General features: G+C 43.4%; 1 protein-coding gene across 1 annotated transcript in view; it reads left to right on the top strand.

The window, feature by feature from the left end:
- The window catches only part of prkx (protein kinase X-linked), a 30,185-nt gene extending 8,429 nt beyond the window's left edge, over positions 1–21,756 (top strand). Inside the window, exons 3-8 of the mRNA XM_070855604.1 lie at positions 3,914–4,177; positions 7,919–8,038; positions 11,920–12,015; positions 14,924–14,981; positions 18,528–18,605; positions 19,362–21,756. Of these exons, the coding sequence (XP_070711705.1) occupies positions 3,914–4,177; positions 7,919–8,038; positions 11,920–12,015; positions 14,924–14,981; positions 18,528–18,605; positions 19,362–19,487 (742 nt within the window). The 3' untranslated portion in view covers positions 19,488–21,756. The remainder of the gene's footprint in view (positions 1–3,913; positions 4,178–7,918; positions 8,039–11,919; positions 12,016–14,923; positions 14,982–18,527; positions 18,606–19,361) is intronic.
- The last annotated feature ends 226 nt before the right edge of the window (positions 21,757–21,982 follow it).

The raw sequence follows: 21,982 nt of genomic DNA, 5'->3' as shown, positions 1-21,982 counted from the left end.
CATGTCTCTCATTTGGGTTAAATGAGATACATGTTAATTAATCAACAGTCAGACGAGCTGAACTGAGCCAGGCTAGCTGTTTCCATGCTGAGCTAGGCTATCCTGGTCCATCCTTTTGCATGCCACTGTATAGTGTCCCCTATAGAGCTGACTATGTGCAACAGCTCTGTACAAAATCTAGCAACCTCATTGTGACAATAAGAGGCTAAGCTAAGCTATCCACGTCCGGTCTCCAGCTCCACACTAACACAAATGAAGTCATCATTCTCTCCTTGTTCCCCCCCAGCACCAGGATGGCACAGGTCAGTCATACTGGACTTAATTTGGTCTCATAAATGACTGCAACTGTAGATCCCGAGCATATTCTTTACTGACGTGGGAAGCAGTTTTATCCTTGAGTCTGTGTCTTGAGTCCTTTAGTCTGTGGTGTGTGACTGCTCATTAATCAACTTGTTAGAGCTGAGTTGAATAGCAGCTTGCATAATGTTAAACTGTGCAAAAGGACTGTTGCAGTAGAAACATTCCATGAATCTCACAACAGAATTGCAATGTTTAACAGCTTGTTGGCTTTGTTAAAATAATACCCACTTAATCCATCTCAATTGTTCTGCCTGAAGTACACACATAACCAAAGCAGGCTGTGCTCAGTGTTTTCATCAGGTCATTGTGTTGAATCAGTTTAGTGCAGATGACGTAAAGCAGGTCCACTAAAGCTCAGCCAGAGGTTCTTTTCCCGGGAAGAAAGATTGTCAGCTGTAGTGAAGATACAAAGCCACATTCAGACCTCATTAACATTGGTAAATGTTTCAGCTGCAGCTTTTCGTCCGGCCACTTTTCATGCTAAAGAGGCACCTCGGTGTTCAGCTGTGTGCTCAAGTCTTTCCTTCTGTGCCACTGTTCATACACTGGGAGGCTGCCAGCTGACATAACAATATGTTCAGCGTGCTGTTACTCTGTAATTGTCTCCTTTGGCTACAGTGGCCACTGTGCTCTTTTGTCACCCAGGAATTTTCAAATTAAAAAACGTCACTGTCACATTGAGTGGCTCCCAAAATGTTTTCAGATGATAGAATGCATATGAACAGTTTTCACCCTCAGTGCTATGAAGATGGTCACAAACGCCCATAGAACAAGTCAGACATGGCAGTGCTGAGAGGATACCCCAATGTTAGCAGGCTTTAGATAGACATTGCTGTGTTTGTGGAGCACCTTTCTAATCTTTTTGACCACTCGAAGCACTGTGACACTACATTCACACAGCATTCATACACTGACGACAGGCCAATCCATCATCAGGAGGAAACTAACCGCTCACATGCACAAACACACACCGAAGGCCCAGCTTCAGGGTTGAGTGTCTTGCTCAAGGACACTTGGACAAGTTTCTTCTGATTGGTGGACGGCCCACAGCCACCCCTTGTCTGCATCATAGCAGCATACTTTTTATGAAATGAATTTTAATATTTGCTTGAAGAACATGCAGGAAAATAGAACGAATGCACTTAAAAACAAAAACCAAACAAAGAACACAGGGGAGGGAAGGGGGAGAAGGGGCTCATGCCATTTCTCCTTTTTTCTGGAAGGTGTCCCTCTAGATCTTGGAGAGAAAGTCATCTCCATTGTCCCTGAAGGAGGCTTAAATGCTCTGATTTTCTACCAATTCTTTGTAGTCACTTTACCAGCAGTCAACTGTATTTGTCACACATAACAGTCTTTTGATCACATCCTCTCTTACTACACCAAGACACAAGACCTGTCACATCATTCTTCATTCTATATCCTAATTTTTCTTTGGGTTCAATATATATTTTCCCTAAAATATTTGACTCCTTAGACATGTCCAAAAGATATGGGGGTGGTTGGCGTCCACGTGTCCGCACATCTCTGCCTCCACAGATCAAATGTTAGAACGGCAATCCCCCAGTGATATTTCTATGTCTACATCTTTTTTTCCCATTTTGCCTCAATGTATCTGGTATTATTCCTTTTCGCCTCATGGGGAACCTGGTAGTCTAGAAATGGAAATTGCTTGAGTCAGAATATCTATCACTGCATTACCCCCTCAAATATTTCTGGTTTTATCTTTTTTCACAGTAATCTCTGACTTGTAAGTATCTTCAGAAATGTTAGTTTTCTAGGTTAAATTCCCTTTGCAATTTTTCTTCCCCTGTTAGTGTGCATGCTGCTGTTATTGCTCTCCCCCACTGTCTGAGTCCAGCATCACTGATTCCTGGGATAAATTTGGGATCTAGGGCAGGCCAATTTCATATTTTGATGTCTCCCATTGTATTACGCTCTTTTATAATTTTGCCCCATATATTCAGTTTGTCTAGTTCCTTTTGGGTAAAGTTGGAAATGAGCTTTTTCTTTTGTCCTTGGCCTGTTTTGTTCTTGGTAAGCCCAACGAATTGAATCTTTTATCTTGTGTTCTTCTTTGTTGTAGCTGTGAATGCAAATTTAAGTCATTTTTGCGAAAAACGTACATTACTGATTAATTGTTTTGTATGGGGTCTGTGATCTTGTATATTAGAGAGGCTTGCTGCACCCCGAGATGCCTCGCTAGATATTTAGTTGCTTTAGAATCTGATTTGCTTATTGAATCTTAGTTGTTGTCCTAGTACTTTCCCATCTCATCTTTTTTTGGTATTCTGCCCTTGATATGAACCTCCCCCTCATAACCAATTTAACTGTATCCCGCGCTGTAGTGGAATCTACTGTGCAATCTTTGCTCTTTTAAACACAGTTTCTTATTTCTTTTTGACTTCCTCTTCTACTTCCTGATTATTAAACACGACAGCATTTAAGTTCCAGTTGTTTTTAATCCCGTGGTAAGTTCCACGTTGCATTTTATGCCTCCTGTTCAGATACATGCTGAGCTAAAGCGCACTGTGATCCCACAATTCAGTTTCCCGAACAATACAGTTTTCTCCCCTGTGTCTGTCAACTGTATGTATCTTGAAATAATCTATTCTGGAGGACAACAATATGTTCAATGTGCTGTCCCCGTGTCATCGCCACTCGTGGCCACAGTGGCCAGGTACAAATACAAAATGTCACTGTCACATTGATGCCACTGATCTAAATCTTGTTACATATCTCACACCATGTAATGTAATTTACTGTGGGGGGAGGCGCTATTCTGTTTCAGGAAATGATGAAGATAAAATTTGTAAAACAATGAAATTTGTGCAGTTGATAGTTGATTTTAAAGCGGGGCTCATTTGGTTTTCAGACTGATACTGACAGAAGACACAGAAAACATTTTAGATAAGGATTGCCTAAACTTAGTTATTCAAGAATGATGAATGAGATATGTTGTGACAGAGACATTTTACGGTGTAACATCAACTTGTTAGTGCTCTGAACAAGCTATGTAATGGAGACACTGTTTCCAGATGACCTCAAACATATCTTTGACATTATTGTAGTACAGAAAGTTTATCTACAACAACCTCCTATTGGATGGCCTGCTCATCTAATCTACTAATCTATTGTAAAGAAAGATGAAGAAAGCATCATAAAAAAAGTCAGACTAAACTGTGGTGCTTTGATCATCAGTTGATTTTGCACAGTACATAACACGATGCACATGGTTTTACGTGCTCTAGATGAGGTATCTGTAGCTTGAGAAAACATGAAGGAAGTGTGGAGATAACATAAGAGTGCAGGAAAGAGTGAGTGGTCGTCTTGGTGACCAGCAGCCAGCACTTATGGAAAACACTGGAGCCTCCTCCATTTTTATCAGTGACAGTGCTGTCTGCTTTTTATTCCTCTGAAGTGTCCTTTGAGCTGAAAGTTGTTGCACACCGCTCAAAACCACACTGTGGGATAAAAGAGCCAGAGAGTGATACAGTCATTTTATCTGATTGTACCATCTTTATGTTTTCCGATCTGTGTTTGTGTTGTCCGTCAGGTTTTGGACCCATCACGATGAGCGCTTCCTCTACATGCTGATGGACTATGTTCCAGGTGGTGAGCTGTTCAGCTACCTGCGCAGCCGCGGCCGCTTCAGCAACGCCACCGGCCTCTTCTATACCTCGGAGATCGTATGTGCTATTGAGTACCTCCACTCCAAAGAAATCGTCTACCGCGACTTGAAGCCCGAGAACATTCTGCTGGACAGTGAAGGACACATCCGCCTGACTGACTTCGGCTTCGCTAAGAAGCTCTCCGACAGGTGACACAAATAATATCAGCATCCATTTAGTCAGCCACCGACCCACTGACAGAGTGATTTATAAAGAGGTTAAAATCTCCTGAAACAAATCAGTTGAACAGTTTGTTTGGGAAAAGATAAAAAGGGTCATGAAAATCAGTTAATAAATGGTCTCCAACCACAGAGTTTGGGAAGAGATTTAACAGATGATATTGATTTTCAGTCTGAGCTCAGACAGTTTAGTCCAAAGTCTGAGGGGCCTGACTGAAAACAGGTGTCAGCTTTAGTGTGAAGTCCGGACTTGTTTGTGTTAAGGATTTGCAGGAGTCGATGTAAGCCATTTGTTCATACTCTTTAGGAGCCAATAAGAGCAGCGTGTTCATAACACAGACCTGGTACGAGCCAGTAGGTGCAGGTTGTTTCTGGACATCGGGCTGTGATCTGACTGGAACAGAAACAATTAGTCAATTCATTGATTACTTAAGCTCACTTGGCACCAGTTCTGATAATGAAGTCATTGGTTTTTGTAATTAATTAGGGGAAAAAATGAGAAACATTTTCTAGTTCCAGCCTCTCAAAATACAGAAATACAGCAAATGTTTTGTCATTGTAAATTTGACTAAAGTAGCACGAGGAACTGATGAGCATTTTCTGTATTTTCTGGCAGCTTATAGACTAATAAAACTAATCAGTCAATCAAAGACATAACCAAAAGTGTTATGGATGATGAAACAATCATTATTGGCAGCCCTACATAGGGCTTACTCGGATCAAAAGGTGAACCTAGCTGCTGGGATGTTTAATAGCGTCTTCTTGTTTCAGCAGTGCTCTGAGCTGACAGACAGGGTACCACAGCGACTGGCTCTTAGATCAAAGCATAGATGACATTTATTACATGCCTCACTGAGAATATTACAGAAAGGATCCCTTTCTGAGAAGAGATATAGCTGTAAGATCCTTTTTGTTTGACCACAAACAGCCGTTGAACTGCTCTCTTAGAAGCCACCAGACTCCACTGACCACTTACCTCAGAAAATGGGAGCTGCTGTGGAGCAGCGACTCCCGTGTTCTGTACTCTGAGTTTGAATAGTGCAATGCAACAGCCGTTCTCTTAGAATAACAATCTGTGGTAAAAACAAGCACTTTCACTGGACGCACTTTGATCGGGTGCGGTTGCCCCAAAGGATTACATTATTACAGCCCATTCAGTGCCTGTTCTCAGGTCGCTAAGGCGATCTACTGGACCAAGTCCAAAAGTGTTGTACTTAAGAGTGCCTGCGATTCATAAAATATATACAAGTAGGGCCCAGGTTTTAAAGTACTGAGCTTCTCTTTTAAAGTGATAGCCTTTAGTCATTCACACAGAGGTGTCCATTACTGAATGTCCCATTTGGCTTTATCTTCTGTTCAGAGATGACAGGAGTCCAGATTGACCCGAAGTGACCCGAGCATTCATTCACATATGAGAACGGTGACATGGTAACCCTAACTACTCTGGGCAAATACAGTGTTTGACATTATAGGAATGAGGAACAGCCACACTGCTCATGTCGTGTGTGTCCACGGTCCTTGGAGAGCTCACATTGTCTTGTGGCCATTTGAAGGTAGCCTCCAACTCCAAGAAAGCCACGGCAGGGCCACCGAAGGACAAACTCCCTCCAAATGATGTTGTTTAGTCTGAATTAGATATACAGTGAGCGAGGCCTCCCGGTGACCTCTGCAGAATTGAAAAGATGCACTGAGGAGAAGAGACGGCTCTATATCTGCTCTGCAGCCTCACTACTGCAGTGTTTCTCCCAAGCGTTTCACCCAGTGCTGCGCTGACCCCCGCTGACATGTAAACATAATGGAGTAAGATTGCATTTTCCCCCAGACTGGGAGAGCAAAACAGATGGGGAGTAGAAACCTCTCTGATGTGCAAGTGACTCACTTACAGAAATGGAGGGCAGCAGAATTGCCCGGGATAGGAAGACAACTGCTTCATTGCCACTAGCTCTCTTGCACTTTCATAGCTGAAGACGTGATGGGGCGTCATCACAGCCTGGTCCTCCCCACACTGCTGCAGTGTCCCCTACTGGCAGACGTGCTCATCAACACATCTGAACATGAAGCCCTTGGTGATGACACATGATGCCCTGAAAAGCGACAACACGTGGCACTTGTCCTCCATATCCTGCACTTTATTCCCCCAACATCAGCAGCCTCCTCATCCTCCAACATCATTTCCATACAAATTACCGTTGCCATGGAAACTGGCCGAAAGAGGTCATTAACCAGGTGATATCAGTGACAGACGATGGAAGGCTGATGCCGAGCCAAGTGTTCGTCATCAGAGGACAAGTGGCTTTCACAGGGAACATGTGCATGTTCGTTACACATGCACAGTGTCAATCAGCTGCTCTGTCATTCGGGAGGACAGAAAGCCAGAGGCAAGTGATCCTCTGTGGACTACCTGCTATTGTTCAGGCAGCCCGGTAGCCCTCACTTATTTCCCAGTACTTGTTTTTGGACGCTTGGCCTCATTCCACTTTGATCCTGCGGTCACCCAGACATACCGACAGCACCTTCAAGTCTGTTCCTGCTGTATCCACACAGAGGTCTCACGTCCTCATAGTACCAGAAAAGATGACACAGCTGGGTCAGGTGACACGAGCAGATCACTTTACCTATGGGTGTTGTCTTTCATGTGCAGCTGGAGTCTCCCTTTCTATACACAGTGTGTAATGTACAGATGTATACAGAGAGATCACTTCTCTCCTGTCACACAGTGTGGCCACTCAACATGCAGGCAATAACCAACAATGTGGGGGTTGCTTATATTACATAGACAAAATCAGCGGGCAGCTTGCATTTAACAGTGGTGACGCTCTGTGAAGATTGCCTGTCTTCCCAAGTCATTTTAATTCATTTTTAAATATTCCTGACAGTGTTTTACCAGGTAAAATGTTTTAAAACCATGTTTTGAATGTCAGTGTCAGTATATTGAGCAGAATATGACAGAATCTTACTGCATTAGAAAAGAAGAACACACTCCTGCCAAAACTGGAAATCCTGTCAATTAATGAATCGGTAGTAGATTGATAAGAAATTAGTCTGCCACAGTTTGTACTCTCCTGCTAGAGATGTTGTGATGAACACTGACTGTACTGATTGTGTGAGTAGAACCGATCCAAGCTTTGACTTTTTCAGAATCCTGCAGGATTCACTCTGGCAGACAGGGGAGCAATTCATGTGCAGCACTTCCATGAAGTTACATGGAGAACAAATGGAGGACAACAACAACAGTAACAATAATGCTAATAATTGTAGTTGGTGTTATTATAAACTGACATGAGCATAGTGATATCAGCTATTTGTCATTTTTAATTGTAATTCATTAATCGTTTTAGAAAACAGTAAACGATGTCCGCCACAGTTTCCCAGAGCCCAAGCTGATGTTGTCCAACCAACAGTCCAAGGCACAAAGGTGTTTAGTTTACAATGATATAAAACAAAGAAAAGGAGCTATTCCTGGCATTGGAGAAGTGGAAACCACAGAATGTTTGTGTGAGTGATTAATCATAAAAACACTAAATAATACTCAGTTGACCAATGCTTTAATCCACTAATTGATTAAGCACAAGCTCAAACACGTGGCTGATAACTAAAAGGTAAAGCCTCTTGGAGCTCAGCACATGCTCTCACAGTACATGTGAGCAGTGAAGGACCTTTAACTTGGCTGTGTGTTAAATGTGTTTACATACCCTGTGTCCCTGTGGTCAGGACCTGGACTCTGTGTGGCACTCCTGAGTACCTGGCTCCTGAAGTCATCCAAAGCAAAGGTCACGGCCGAGCGGTCGACTGGTGGGCACTGGGCATCCTCATCTTCGAAATGCTGGCTGGGTAAGTGCTGCAGTGCACAGTACACACCACGCTCCCACACCCAACACCAGGGGGCACTCTCATCTACGGAGCCCCCGAGTTAAAGCAGCAGTGAACAGCACCTCTGTTGCAGAGCTCCAGACCCAAGGCTGTTTGACAAATAAAGACGCTGTTTATCTAGACTGATGTGGTGGAGAGTAACAGGGTGGGATCACTGAGGAGTTAGCCCTGTCTCAGGTGAAACAATCCCTCTGTGAAGCCTACATAACGAACACTTTGAACAACTGTCCACGTGACTGGAATAAAGTCGATGATCATCTCTCATAATGATACGCAATAACAGAGGAACATGAACGCCTGGACACTAGTGATGCAATCCAACACAGCAGCCCTGCAAGTAAAAGAGAGTGAGAGCAGAGAGCAGTGCAGGAGCCTGTGTACATGGAACAGAGGAATTATTCAATTAATCATTTTGCTGTTATTGTCTCAGTGTGGGTTTATTCATTGTGTGATTATACACAGCAGAGCTGCTACAAATGAATCTGTGAATGGGAATCATTGTTGTAGATGAAGAACAATGATGCTGATCCCCTTCAGAAAGCAACCTGGTTTATTCTAATGTTCTCCGTCATTGGTGATGAATAATAATGTCTGCGCCTTATTGGCATTCTGAGAGAACCGGCCTGAAGGTTAAGATTGACTTCAACATTGATTGGGACTTTGTTTCAGGGACACAGCAGGTGATATTCTATAATCCAGTAGTTAATTGATTGAATCAGTTCAATAGCATGGCACTATCTGAATATTGGCTGGTCTTTTGCCCATATTCAATTAATTTTCAAAATTTGGCTGCATGTAGAGCACTAAGTTTCTTCTACGTGCTCACAGTAGTGATTAAATACCTGCAGAACTGCCATTTCCTTCAGCTTCAGCTGTGTTTTGTGCCACATATGAATCTAAGTCCAATATTCACTCTCTTTTAGCCCTGTCTTGCTTTTCACCAACTCCTGAGAAAAGTATCTTTCTGCTAAAGGCTCCACTATGTTCACCAGCTGCTCTCTGACTGTGTCTGTCTGCTGTCTGCTGCTGAGCAGCTACAGTACAGTGGCTTTCTCACAGCTTGGCCTCTAAAAGTAGGTTGATGAGACTGAAACAAACCAGTAAAGCAGCTGGCTGAGAAAGGTTAAAGCTCTGTAGAGCCAAGCAGACTGCAGAGGTGGTGGTACTTCTCTGTGGGTTCAACACTACGTGTATCAACTTTCATGTTCACATAATCATGTGCCACATAATGCAGCTTTAATATTACCAATCACGCTAACAGAATAGAGTTTAGCATTTAGTCCGAAGCGCTGTGGCTCTGAAGAATCATCCCTCACAGGGCCACTAGCATGTGTGCAGACTCACTTACATTGTGGTATGTGCAGAAATCTTAAAACCTGGACTAATGATGGATACCACAAGAGGGAAGACAGAAAATATGTCTTTCGATGAACTGTCCCTTTAGATTTCGTTCATATTTGGGTGTTCAGTCAATGAAATGACACCTATCCATCATGTTGAATACGAACAGCATACGTTGGTCCAAACTTACTGCTGTAACTGATGTGGAGCACCTTTCTCCAGTCCGACTGAAAGGTCACCTGTGTGTGAGGCTGGCTTGCCCTCCGCTCTACATCCATCATCTTTGTATCCTGTGAGGAAAAGTGGCTTTGAATTTGTGGACAGACTGTGACCTTCTCCCAGCATTCATCTGGGCGGGTTTTGAAGTGTTTCAGTCCTGAGACTGAGTACTGTGCTGGCCTCAGCACATCACTAGACGTGTTCAGGGAGGAGGTACTACTGTGAGACCCCCCACACAAACAGCCCTCTTCATCTAGCAGTATTGTGTAGCTGTTCATCAGAGGTCTGGATCCAAGAATGTAGCGACTGCTTCTGAAAAGTAAGCGGCAGTAGATCTTCCTCCTCTGGGGAGAAGCACAAGTTGAAAAAACAGTGAAGGGTCAGGCCCCCCAAGGGAGAAAGCCAAAAGAAGGCAGAAGAAAAAGAATGGGTCGTCCCTCCATAATCCTGCCTTCAGGGCCAGATTTCCGGTCTTGATGGAAACCAATCATCCTGTGTGTAGTAGTTCATGTGGTTGTGTATGAAGCCTTACTCCTCTCACACTAACACTGTGCCTCCTGTATTTATCATTACCTCCCAGACGAAACCTGCTTCATTTTGGAGGAAAGCCATGGCAACTTATTGGGCTTCACTCAGTCCCAGTGGCCTGGGAGTTTGGCTCAGGGTCACTTTCATGCTTATTATTGAAATAAGCTACATCAAAAAGTATTTTAATGTGAAGACGAAGCCCACTTTGGAATTTTAATCAAAGCGAGTCTATTCCTGGACTCAATTTTCTGGATTGACTGCATGAAAATGAAAATTGACCCCTTTCCTGTCCCTTCCCTCTCCTTGGCTCCCCGGTCAGTTCTCATCCACCTCAGCTCAGTGGAGCGTCAGCCTGGTGATTAGACACTGAGATCCTGGAGGAGAAACATTGTGTCCTGTTCTGCCCACAAAGTCAAAGTGTCATGGAGCTGGACTAGTTGTGACTCAGGATACACAGGTTACTAGTGGGACTCCCTCCTCTAACATCTGTGCTGCCTTTGAACATAAATCAGTCCAAAGACAGGCGTCCATCCCTGGGAGCTGGGAGGAAGCTCTGCTGTTCACAGAGCCTCACAAAGCAAGAGGCATCACATGTTGGCTTTTTCTCATTGGCGTCTCAAACTGACAATGTTTGGGCTACTCCTATAAAAATACTATAGTTCTTGATATTTTCTTCAATATGTTAACTTTTGGATCCTGCCTGCATGTGTGTGTGTTTCCAGTGCTTCACACTGCACTGAAAAGGGCTGATTAAAGCATTATTCATTATCTACCACATATATTTTACAGAACCACCCAGTCTGCCACATACCACATCTCAGTCAATGTAAAAACTCAATCCAGACTGTGAATTGGAATAAAGAAGAAACATTCAGGAGTCATCACCATTAATAGCTACTTAATAACTAATATAAATGACATCTCTGGTAAAAGACCAAATCTGTTTCCCTCGTGTTCAACAGACTGTAATATCCTACTTTGGTTCATGGATACAGTTAGTTCATGTCATGTTGTTTGAATACTTTTATTGTCTGTATAACAGAGGCAAACGTTTCCACCTTTAAACCATTTAGCCCCCATGCTGCTTTTGTCTAATGAATATGTCAGAGATTACATTGTCGACTGTTAAATCATCACTTTCATCCTCCTCCCATTCTGCCACAATGACCCAGATTTTCCACCTATGACAGCACCAGTTGTGAAGAAAAAAACACAAGTGGAGTCTGTGGTGCACAGCCAGCTCCCAGACGCCCCCGTGCCACAGTCTCTTGACTCTGGAGCTTTTCATTGGGAAGGCAAGCGGCGTGTGACAAACTGGTGCGATTATGCGCCTGTCTGCTCTGTGTGTAATGCGTTTAGAGGCCAGTCCCATTATGTAATTTGCGGGTAATGACTTGTCCAGGCAAGAGCAGAGGGAAGAACAGGAGAGCTGGGAAAGCTTTCAGTGGCATGCAGCAGAAGGCCTGTGGGTGGCAGGAATACTAACGCACGCACACTCATCCAAATAGCTGTGAACAAAGGCTGCCCTGTCTACAGGAGAAAGTCATCATGCCCTCCCACCCCCACTCCAAATGGTGACCTCTGCACATGTTCACTCACCATTTCCTTTAGACCCATCCAGGTGAATGTGTGTAAGCTCTTACCTACTTTACCTGTTCCTTGCATCATGCTGTTTTTGCAGAGCACAAATTGAGTTTGCACACTGTGACAGTGTGTGTGCAGCTGCAGTTGATGACTTGTATTTACCTCCACAGGTACCCTCCATTCTTTGATGACAATCCATTCGGAATTTATCAGAAGATCCTGGCCGGAAAACTGGAATTCCCACGCCATCTGGATTTCTATGTCAAGTAAGCTCCGGACACTAGAGCAGGATCAAATGACACAAGCCGTGTGTGTGTGTGTGTGTGTGTGTGTGTGTGTGTGTGTCTGACTTCGAACACAGCATCATTTTACTCTTCAGCACAGTCTTCTTCATTGTATATGTTCTCACAGGGAGTCACACACACCGCTGTGACAGATGTGTCTTGTACACACTGTAAACTGTAAATAGTGTATTTCTCACCATAAAGGTCTAAATGCTGCTGAAATCTGGTGAAGTATTAAAAGCATTATATTTATGTATTTTATGATTAATACATCGACTCTCCTAATGCTGGAATCATGAGTTTTTACTTTAGATTGTAAAACCTCTAAATACCTTCTGAGAGAAAATTCCACCAAGACCATGAGTGTGGTGTTCTGACCTGTAGCTGCAGCCCTGGTGCCAAGACTCACACTGGTACTCATCTCAAACCACAACCTGGCCTGCAGGTGGGCATGTTCCTCAACTGTGGCCAGACAGGAAATGAGGGTCGCTGACACACTCCACCCGACCCTCCCCCACCATAGCAATGACTATTAAAGCATTATACTTCAAACGCTTTTAGGGACCATATTGGCCATAGATGGGGTCTCCAAGTGCTGCAGCGCCCCTTAAATACTGGGACAATGAGCTCCCTGGAGCTAAAGAGGGGCTTCAGGTGCAGGAGCTCCTGCAGTCACTAATGACACACCCAGCTGATTTGGACCAGTTCCCTCACTGCTCACACCGCCCATTAGACCAGCTAGAGGGCACAGGAATGTGCAAGATTACAGGCCCGGTGCACTCAGGGTGTGTCTGTGTGTGTGTGTCTGTGTGTGTGTGTGTGTACGTGTGTGTGTACGTGTGTGTGTACGTGTGTGTGTACGTGCGTGTGTGTGTCTGTGTGTGTGTGTGTACGTGTGTGTGTGTGTGTGTACGTGTGTGTGTGTGTGTGTGCGTGTGTGTGTGTGTGTACGTGTGTGTGTGTGAGTGACTGTGTACACCCGCACACACACTCTCACACACAATCAATCCTGACACAGTGGCCCCTGAGAGGTCAGACACACACTGCTTCCCCTGATAATTCAGCTTCCCTCTGTTAAGCCATCTATCTTGCAGCCAGCAGACAGAAGGATTTTTAATATTCTCACCATTTATATCACACTCACACTGTTCCACGTCACACGCCCCCATCCATCAAGAAGGGTGAGACACGGCAGAGGAATGCAGGGAGACTACTGTGTCCAGCAGCAGCAGCTGCTGCTGAGCAGAGACACTGTAACAGCCTAGAGGAGTGTCCCAGTGTGATCCCAGCAGTAACAGGCCTGAAAGGCTTCAGTCATAAAATGAGTTGGTTGTTAAGGACTTGTTATGGACATGTTGACACTGTGCTGACCCGACCTTACAGCCTCTGTTGTGTACATGTGGTGGGAAGTGTGTGTCCAATTCCCGGGATGTTCTCTGCTCCCTGGGCGGCTGAGAATGAATAACACTAAGCGTGCTCTCTACAGCCACACTCTGACCTGCTGCAGTGGAGTGGCCATAGGACCAACTGTTGTGAACATGTATTTGAAAGCACCATAAGAGTGTGAAACCTAATGAAGGACGTTTCCAGTCTTTCATGAATAATGCAGTGCAATAACTCTTCAAGTCTATGGAGTATTAATTAAGATGGAAAGAAAATCACAAGACAGAATGTCTAATATGTTTTGATCTACTTCTAAGGATATTCAGGCCATAATTAAATGTTCTAGTAAATGAAAAATAATTCTCAGCATTAGAACAGCCAATGGATATTAACATGGAGAGGCTCAGTTTGAGAAGAAATCAGTTGATATTTGTGTCCACTTGGGGGCAGTGGAATGAGCTGAAGCCAGACCATATATAAGAAGTTGTCGCCATCTTGGTTTTTTTGGAGTTCATTCAACAAAGACTGGCTTTGATTGGCCAGTGAGCAGATGTCTGCTGTGTGCTGCTCAGTGGGTGGTATGTAGTGACTTGGTAGATGAGAGCCTGTGGCCATGAATCCAAAAGTATGAGCTAAAAGAGGCTAAAACACCTTTTAGAGCTGGGGGGGAACTTCAAAGGTGCTGACTATTGTCTGGGTGCTTGGCACTACAAGCGACACACAGTCATTGAATCCATTGTTCATGAAGAAGTGGTGATTGGTGCAGCTTTAAGGGGAAAACCTCAAGCTGGAAATTGTCATTGGAAAAGGGAAAGGCTTAAAAAAGAAATAAATTATGGAACAAAATATAGAGTGGCCTTTTTTATCTCTTCATACCCCCTCCCCCTTCTCTCTGCTTCTTGTTTTGTCCCCATCAGCTCTGGACTTCTCCTTTACAAAATCCATGAAAAGCCATAAATACAAATATTTTCCCTTCCTAGCTGATTAAAATATTTCTCTGTGACATATCGCTCCGAAGGCCTGTCTTTAAGTATTTGAAGGATTTAGACAAAAAGTGAGAAATAGCTGACTTGTCAACATCCAGCTGCTGTATTTATGAGCCCGTCAGCAGCTCGTCGGATGTGAGATACGGCACCTTTATCTAAAGCCCTCGGTTCGTCAGCAGCTATCACATTTCATCAGAAAGCTTACACTCTGCCATTTTAAGACCCCTGTGAATCATCCTCGTTCCCCCCTCATTGATGTCTACATCATATACACAAGTTTAAAGTTTCAGAAAGTTCCTGTCTGCAAAGTAGTGCTCATTTAGTTCAGTTAAAGGACTGTCAAAGGGACACAGGTCACTTAGCCAACCATCGTCACCTTTTAGATGCTGTCTGGCTACCTTCGGCGAGGATGCATTTGTCATTTTGACATTGCTGGAGGAGCCTCTGACAGTTTTTCCTGGAGAGAGAGAGACGCACACTGTACAGCTCTGGATTCACTGACTCTTTCTTTTTCCCCCCAGAGACCTCATCAAGAAATTTCTGGTCATTGACCGAGCCAGACGGCTAGGCAACATGAAGGTGAGTTGGTTAGACTTCCTGTCTCCCTGAACCACATGGCAGCTCACCATTTTTCATAGCTTCAGTAGGTAGTTTGATGTCAGCAGTGTGAGGGCCCGACCGGGACAGCGGAGGGCCCGCAGTGTAACTGTAGCAACACATGCTTCCAATTAGTCATTGTGAAGTGAAATTTACAGGAGGCTTATTTGGACTTGTTCATGTTTTTCACTTCCAGCAGGATGCATGCCTGTGTGGGTGCTTCATGTTGTAATATGTCTGACTTCTATCTACATACTGTTAGTCCCCAATGAAAGCCACATACCTGCTCCTCTCAGCAGCAGTGTTATGGAAGGTTTTTTATGACTTATTGAGTCAGAGCAAAACAACAGCAAAGGCAGAGTTTGAGAGAACGGACATATTTACAGAACCAACATTCAGCAACTATCTCTGATTGAGATTTAGTTGTCAAATAACCAATTCAGCAAGAAGTAATTTCTGCCCTTAGCAATTTGACCCCATACTGACCCCGAGCGTTAGAGCTCCAACTTCATGTGAAATCTTTCTAACAGCTACACCAAAGAAGCTGAACGCAGAAGAAGGTCTGACGTGTGAGAGAAACGCATTTAGACTCATTTCTCTGTGTGCAGCTTCAGGAATATGAGAGACATTTGTTTTCTAATGATCTCTTGGAGGAATTATAGAGTGGAAAATAGTGTGTACATGTTTCATTTTACTGGGAGTCTGCCACTTCATCACTCATCAATGGGGCTGTGTAGATTCCCATTCAAACTGGAGGACTGAGCGTTTCAATTAACATTAGTGAAAGGAGCAGGAGACTGAGAGCTGCTCTCAATAAAACAAATACTCCTCTAAACCCAGTGATTAACTCCACATAATCCCAGACAAGATGATATTGATTTGTGGCTGCCAATATTACTGTGCAGAGCAGCCACATCGCTCAGCGATGCTGACGTACAGAGACGGGTCTGTCCCACTATAATGATGATCTTTGACAGGGTTTAATGTCAAGCTACTGAGAAACTGAAACATTCTTAAAAGCTTTTCTAAATGTATGACTTTGCATTGATGAGTTCATATTTGAGTTTTGAATTGAAGTCTCGTGGGGGTAATGTACGTACCATTACTGCAGCTGTGGCCCTCTGCTGTGTGTCCTCCCCTCTGTCCACTGTCTATATCTGATAAAGCCCAAAAGAAATGTTAAGAGTCCTAGAGTCAGTTTTTAAAATGTTAAAATACACTCTTTGTTCATGTTTCCACCGACCTTATTCCACCCAAACGTAATGTGCTACTTCCACTTAAATGGCTTTTAATGAAAGATGGGGAAGCAGTTTAGTCCATGCAGTTAATTATTGGTACTTTATTATCTTCTTTTAGAATTTACATTTGATTCATTAGTCCTTTCCCTCAATTCAAAGGTTAAAAATTCTGGTTTAAAAAAGTGATTATTTCATTAAGTGCTTCTGAGAATTTAATTGTGGAAAAAGCCCCACCACTGTTCAAAGGTTTGTAATCACCTGTTACTCTCATGTTTCTCCTTTTATAATATTGGTGATTGAACAAAGATGGCTGTTTGAACATAGAAAAAACTGTATTCAGAAACCAAATGCACTATTTGCATTCCAAATAGTTTTGCCCTTGAAGATGAATAACAAGTGATTAAAACGTCCCCACAGTACTGCATGACAGGGGAGAATACCAACGAGTTCTGTTCCTGCTGGACTGGTGCTCAGACGGATCTTTGTCTCTTTCAGTTGCAGTCTGGTGGAACCACTGTCCAGCATGTTGTTCTCCATGTACAAAGCATTTTTTGGCAAACCATTGAGGCTAAACAACATCTATTTGGAAAGCATAAAGTGTGCCAGAGCATTCAGACATGTAGAGTAGTCATCCAGTCATCCAACTGGATATAGTTACCTTTTGTCTCAAGCAAATACAAACAGTTTTGTACAGTTGTGAAAGCTTATTTTTGTTAAGTGCAAATGATTTGCTGCACTGTGGGAAGAACCCCATTATAAAATGAAACTATACTCAGAGCTGGCTAATATGGCCAAACAACTGTGGCCAGCAATAGATTTTGTTTTCTGAATAGTGCAAATAGACCCACACCTTCCAAAGATATGAATCACTGTGCAATAGAACATTTCCAGTCGTGACAGCGGCTGTGACGCTGTAGTTGGAGTTGGGGGGACATATCCACCATCATAGTTTTCATGCTAATGAACACTAGTCACAGCTGGGACTGATGGGAATGTAGTATTAGATAAAGAATGTTGAACTGATTATGGCACAACAGAAGAAGTCGGGATCACTAAAGTGATCAGGATTCATCCTCTTGGGACCATGAGGATGAACCTGTCATGGTTGCAGGCTTCAGTCAGGCTAAAGTGGTGGACGAGCGCCAACATGAGCACCCCTAGAGCCCTGCTTGCATGGCTGCTCTAAATACAGGTGTCCCATACGGCTGTGAGCTGTCGTTACCACGGGCTGCTATACCTCCTCACCTCTCAGTTTGAGCCCAGGCGGGGCACAAAGGGACAGTCCTCACTAGTTGACGTGCTCCTGCTGTTTGTATTGACAAGAATTCAGCCTGGCATGGTCTCACAGCTGCTGGCTCCACTCTCATGGCTTCTGTTCTCACAACCACACATAATATCTCAACACGTCTACATAAGCCAGAGCTTCAGAGCACTCAATGACTGCAATGAAAACGATGTGCAACCCACAGCGCAGCAGCAGCAGGACTCTGATTGGCCAGCTGTTAAATATTAGTGGGAATTGAGTTTTGGATCTGGCCAATCAGAGCTCCTGCTGCTGCTCCGCACGTTCCACTTGATTTTATTTTTAGGTGGTCCATTTAAACTCCATTTTATCATTTAAAGACAAAGAAATGTGAGTATTTTATTTTATTATCAATGATTTAGATGTTATTTAAGCAATCAAAATGTATACTAGCTTTTTTATGATGATCAGTTGACCAGTTGGTTAGTTTGTAAACGGTAAATTGTCGTGGCACATTCCAGACTCCATACAGACAAGTTTTCTTACCTTGCTTTATAATGAAGGAAACTGGAGGTAAACCACAGAGACGAATAACATGTGAGTTGAAACTCTGTTATTCCCCAAACAGGAGATCCACAAATTCCAAAGTCAGTGGGCAGAGGTATACAGATGTGCTATTTGTTGCTGTTGTTAACATGAAGATGCTGGCAGATGATGTCTACCACTAATTTTCGTTTTTCCTTTGAATCTGAACCTTTTGGGGTTTAAAATGTCTGTTATTTGGATGGGGGGGGGGGTCCTGAGGCACTATTTAGACCATCGTGGGGAAGGAGACCACTGACAGGCTGTCTCAGAGGGAATACAGCCACCTCAAGCACACTGCTCACACATCCCATCTGTATCAACATGAGATCTCTATCACCCCTCAGAAGTGACACTACAAGCCAGAAATCCGATCTCTGTGGCTCTCAGCATGTCCTCACCAGAGTGTTCAGACACATCTGTGTTGTACAGTACGACTGTATACAGCCATGTTCTCTCTTTCAGAATGGAGCGGATGATGTGAAGAAGCATCGCTGGTTCAAGAATGTGGACTGGGAGGCCGTTCCCTCGAGGAAACTGAAGGTGAGAGCTGCCCGACATCTGAAGGTAGACTTCACTGACCCATGAAACACTTCTCAGGTTTACTCCCCCTTCTAAAACAATCTGTACTTTTAAGTTGGAAAATTAAATTCAGTTTTTATGTTTGGTGACTTTGGTTTTTGCTAATTGGTTTTTATTTAGGGTTAGATTTTGGAATCATTGCACCTTTGGACTGTTGGCTTTAGAATAGCCACAGATATCCCTAAAGCAGCGTCTGCATATTCAGTGGTAAATACTGTACTCCATTCTAGTCACTCAAAGTGCTTTTACTATACATTCATTCAGCCATTGACACACCTTCACACTCCGAAGCACGGCATCTGCCACATGCTGCAGTTATGAATGGAAGCAGGCCAGACGATGAAGGGGGGTTGGTGGGCAGCCCCACTAACGCCAGACAAAGACACCTAGGTTGTCCACAGCAGCATGAACACAAAGAGACATTCAATTATGGTTTAGTTGAATCTCTCTTTGTGTTCATGCTTAAGAATTCCATTGAGTTCATCTGAAGTCTGAAGCCACAGTGATTCAGTCAGCTCTGTCTTTTCCTCCATGTCAATGCTGCTGAATTGGTCCATGCAAAGAATGAACCAGCCTTATTAAGGACAGGACATGACATACTTTCAGTTTATTTGTCAAGGAGAATGCTCACGATGGGACAGTGAAGGGAAAATGTACTAGCGTTAGCTTTGTTGTTTCAGAGCTGCTCATGTCCTAAATGTCCTCTTATGTCCACAGCCTCCCATCATTCCTAAAGTGTCCCATGAGGGTGACACGTCGAACTTCGATGTTTACCCAGAGGACGACTGGAAGAAAGACCCTCCTGTGCCTCAGAAGGACTTAGAGATCTTCAAAAACTTCTGATCACTCAGCCTACTTTATTTATTGATGGAACATCCTGAGAAACCATATTGTAAAGTTACTGTTAGAGGTACTACCATGGAGCAAATCCTTATTTATCAAAGTGGGAAGTCGCATTTTATCTGTAATAATGGCCTCCACGAAGACGCACTCCAGATGAGTGATACTGTGACTTGTATCATACCACAGATTATCTGCGTTTTATACTTTTATTTATCTGACTTAGTCAAACCTTTGCTGTTATTTTTTTTATTTTTCTCTGAGCCTGCTCACATGCAAAAAAAACTTTGAAACCAAAAGACTGTTACTGTAAAAAATGACAGTTCAAAAAGTCAGGTCTTTTTTTAATATTGTCATGTTCAATATTTTCTCTCTTTTTAAAATGTTCAAGCAGTCATGTTTAATGTGACTCCAGACTGGTGCTCTAACTGTCAGCTGGCCAGTGCTCATTAATGTGCAGTTAGACTTATTAGACTGTATGTAGTCATGAGTCAGACACTTTCTTTGAACCAGTTGCACTTGTAAAAGGTGCCTTACATCACAATTTTTCGGCCATGATGTGTCCCGGTTCCAAGAAGCTCAATGAAATGGTGGACGGAGCAGCAGTGAGGTGCTGCTGCTGCCATGTCTCCTCCTGAAGGCTTCAGCTCCGTTATTTCCTCTTGCAGCTCTACAACAGCTTTAGTCACAGCCAAAGGACTTTGTTATTACCGTAAAGTCACAGCTGGTCCGCTCTCTCATGACGCTTCACTCTTCGTGATCATTATCATTGTTGTCATGTTTTTCAAGCCAAGTCATGAGAGACTAAAGGTGCTGCTTCTCACTCTATAGAGCTACATTACAGCTGACCTGTGGTCAGTATTCATCAGCATTTCTGTTGTCAATCTGGCTCAATGTTGGCCTTGAAAATAAATTTGGCGTGATTTAGTTTGCTGCCATTAATCCAAGTGACGTGATTTTTGTACCTTCATTGAGGAGCTGCTGCTGCTGCTGCTGACTAAAAGGGTCCCGTCGGTGGTCAGACCAAAAACAAGAGCTCCAGTGTGTTGCTGATGTTTCAGGAAGGGGTGACAGCAGCAGCTTCAGACCTCAGTCAGTGTCTTCACACATGCTCATCCCTGTGGCTTAGACAGAAGCAAGCAGTTGAAGCATGCAAGAATGCTTCTGGTCATGGTCCTACATGTGAAGTGTGAGCTGTTGTGTAGACAGTGAGGGTTGAAGAATAAACCCATGGTTTTGAAAGGAACATTAGTTTGTTACAATACAGATTGTCTCTCTGTCATTGGTGGTCATGTTTCACTTATGACTGCTTGCTAATTGTAGATAGATTTGGAAGTCGTCCAGGGCTCCTGTGTATTGTTCAACCATGGCGTTGTGGGCGGTCAGATGAGGGAGATGGAGACTGGAGACTGTAGAGGAGGAAACACCTCAAGTGTTGTGTGTGTTCTCTTCACAATGCAGAAGACGACTTTGAGGTGTCCACACTCACCACTAAAACACTAAAAGATACACCTTACTTTACTTTGTTTTCAGATCACAACTGTTCTAAAGTGTTTTGTACCAAAGGAATGACCCCCTCTGAATAGAGCCCGGTCAGTACCGGACATCTGAGGGTAATGTACATACTGAACTTGTTGACTAGAGATAAACACATGACACACGGTGAACAGTTTTCAATGTGGAACGTTTAAAGTTGGATATTAAAGGACTGTCTCAAACAACACTATAGGAAATATAACAGTAAACTGGCAATGAAATTGGTGTCAATAACAACAAACACAAAAAGATATTCTAGTGGAAAATCGAGTATCTGCTTAAAATCTGAACTTCTGGCAGCTTCATATCAAATCAGTTGCATTTGTCTTTAACCCAGACAGTCAGCGTTGATTCCACATCACTGAGACAAACTTCTTCATATCAGTAGCTCTTAGCACTGTAAAGAACCACTGCTCACGATGCCTGTGATATTACACACCAGAGTACATTAACCTGGACTTCTCCTTCAGTTAGAGCAGCTTTTGTATAAAGCATGTGTTGTCTTTAGCCTATTATGTACCCCACAGCGATGTGTTTCCCATTTCTCAACCTTTGCCTTTAAAATGTGCTTTGTCAGTGCAATCATACATCATTTTCTACCCAATACATAACAATGCCTTTTAATATACAGTAACTCCCTTTATACCTTGAATTATGGAACTTTAAGCAATGGCACATGTTTGTATGAAGACTAAGAGTCTTTTGAAATGTATAAAACTGGATGTGATAAGAAAGAAAGATGTTCTCTTCTTCTCTTGTTCTGCCTGGTTCTTCCTGCTCCCCACCCCCCCACCCCCCACACAGGGCACAGACCCACTGCAGTCCACAGGGCACCTTCCGGCTGTGAGGAGGCCATGCAACAGTGATGTAAAGTACAAAGTAATTCATTAGTGGTTCAGTAGTGTGGTTAATGTAGTGTTCTCCTCTCTATAAAGTATCTGATACCACCTTTGAGCTACTAT

This window comes from Pempheris klunzingeri, chromosome 24 (genome assembly GCF_042242105.1).
Source record: "Pempheris klunzingeri isolate RE-2024b chromosome 24, fPemKlu1.hap1, whole genome shotgun sequence".
Classification (NCBI taxonomy): Eukaryota; Metazoa; Chordata; class Actinopteri; order Acropomatiformes; family Pempheridae; genus Pempheris; species Pempheris klunzingeri.
Note: the sequence above shows the minus strand (reverse complement) of the source record. Positions and strands in the feature narration are given on the sequence as shown.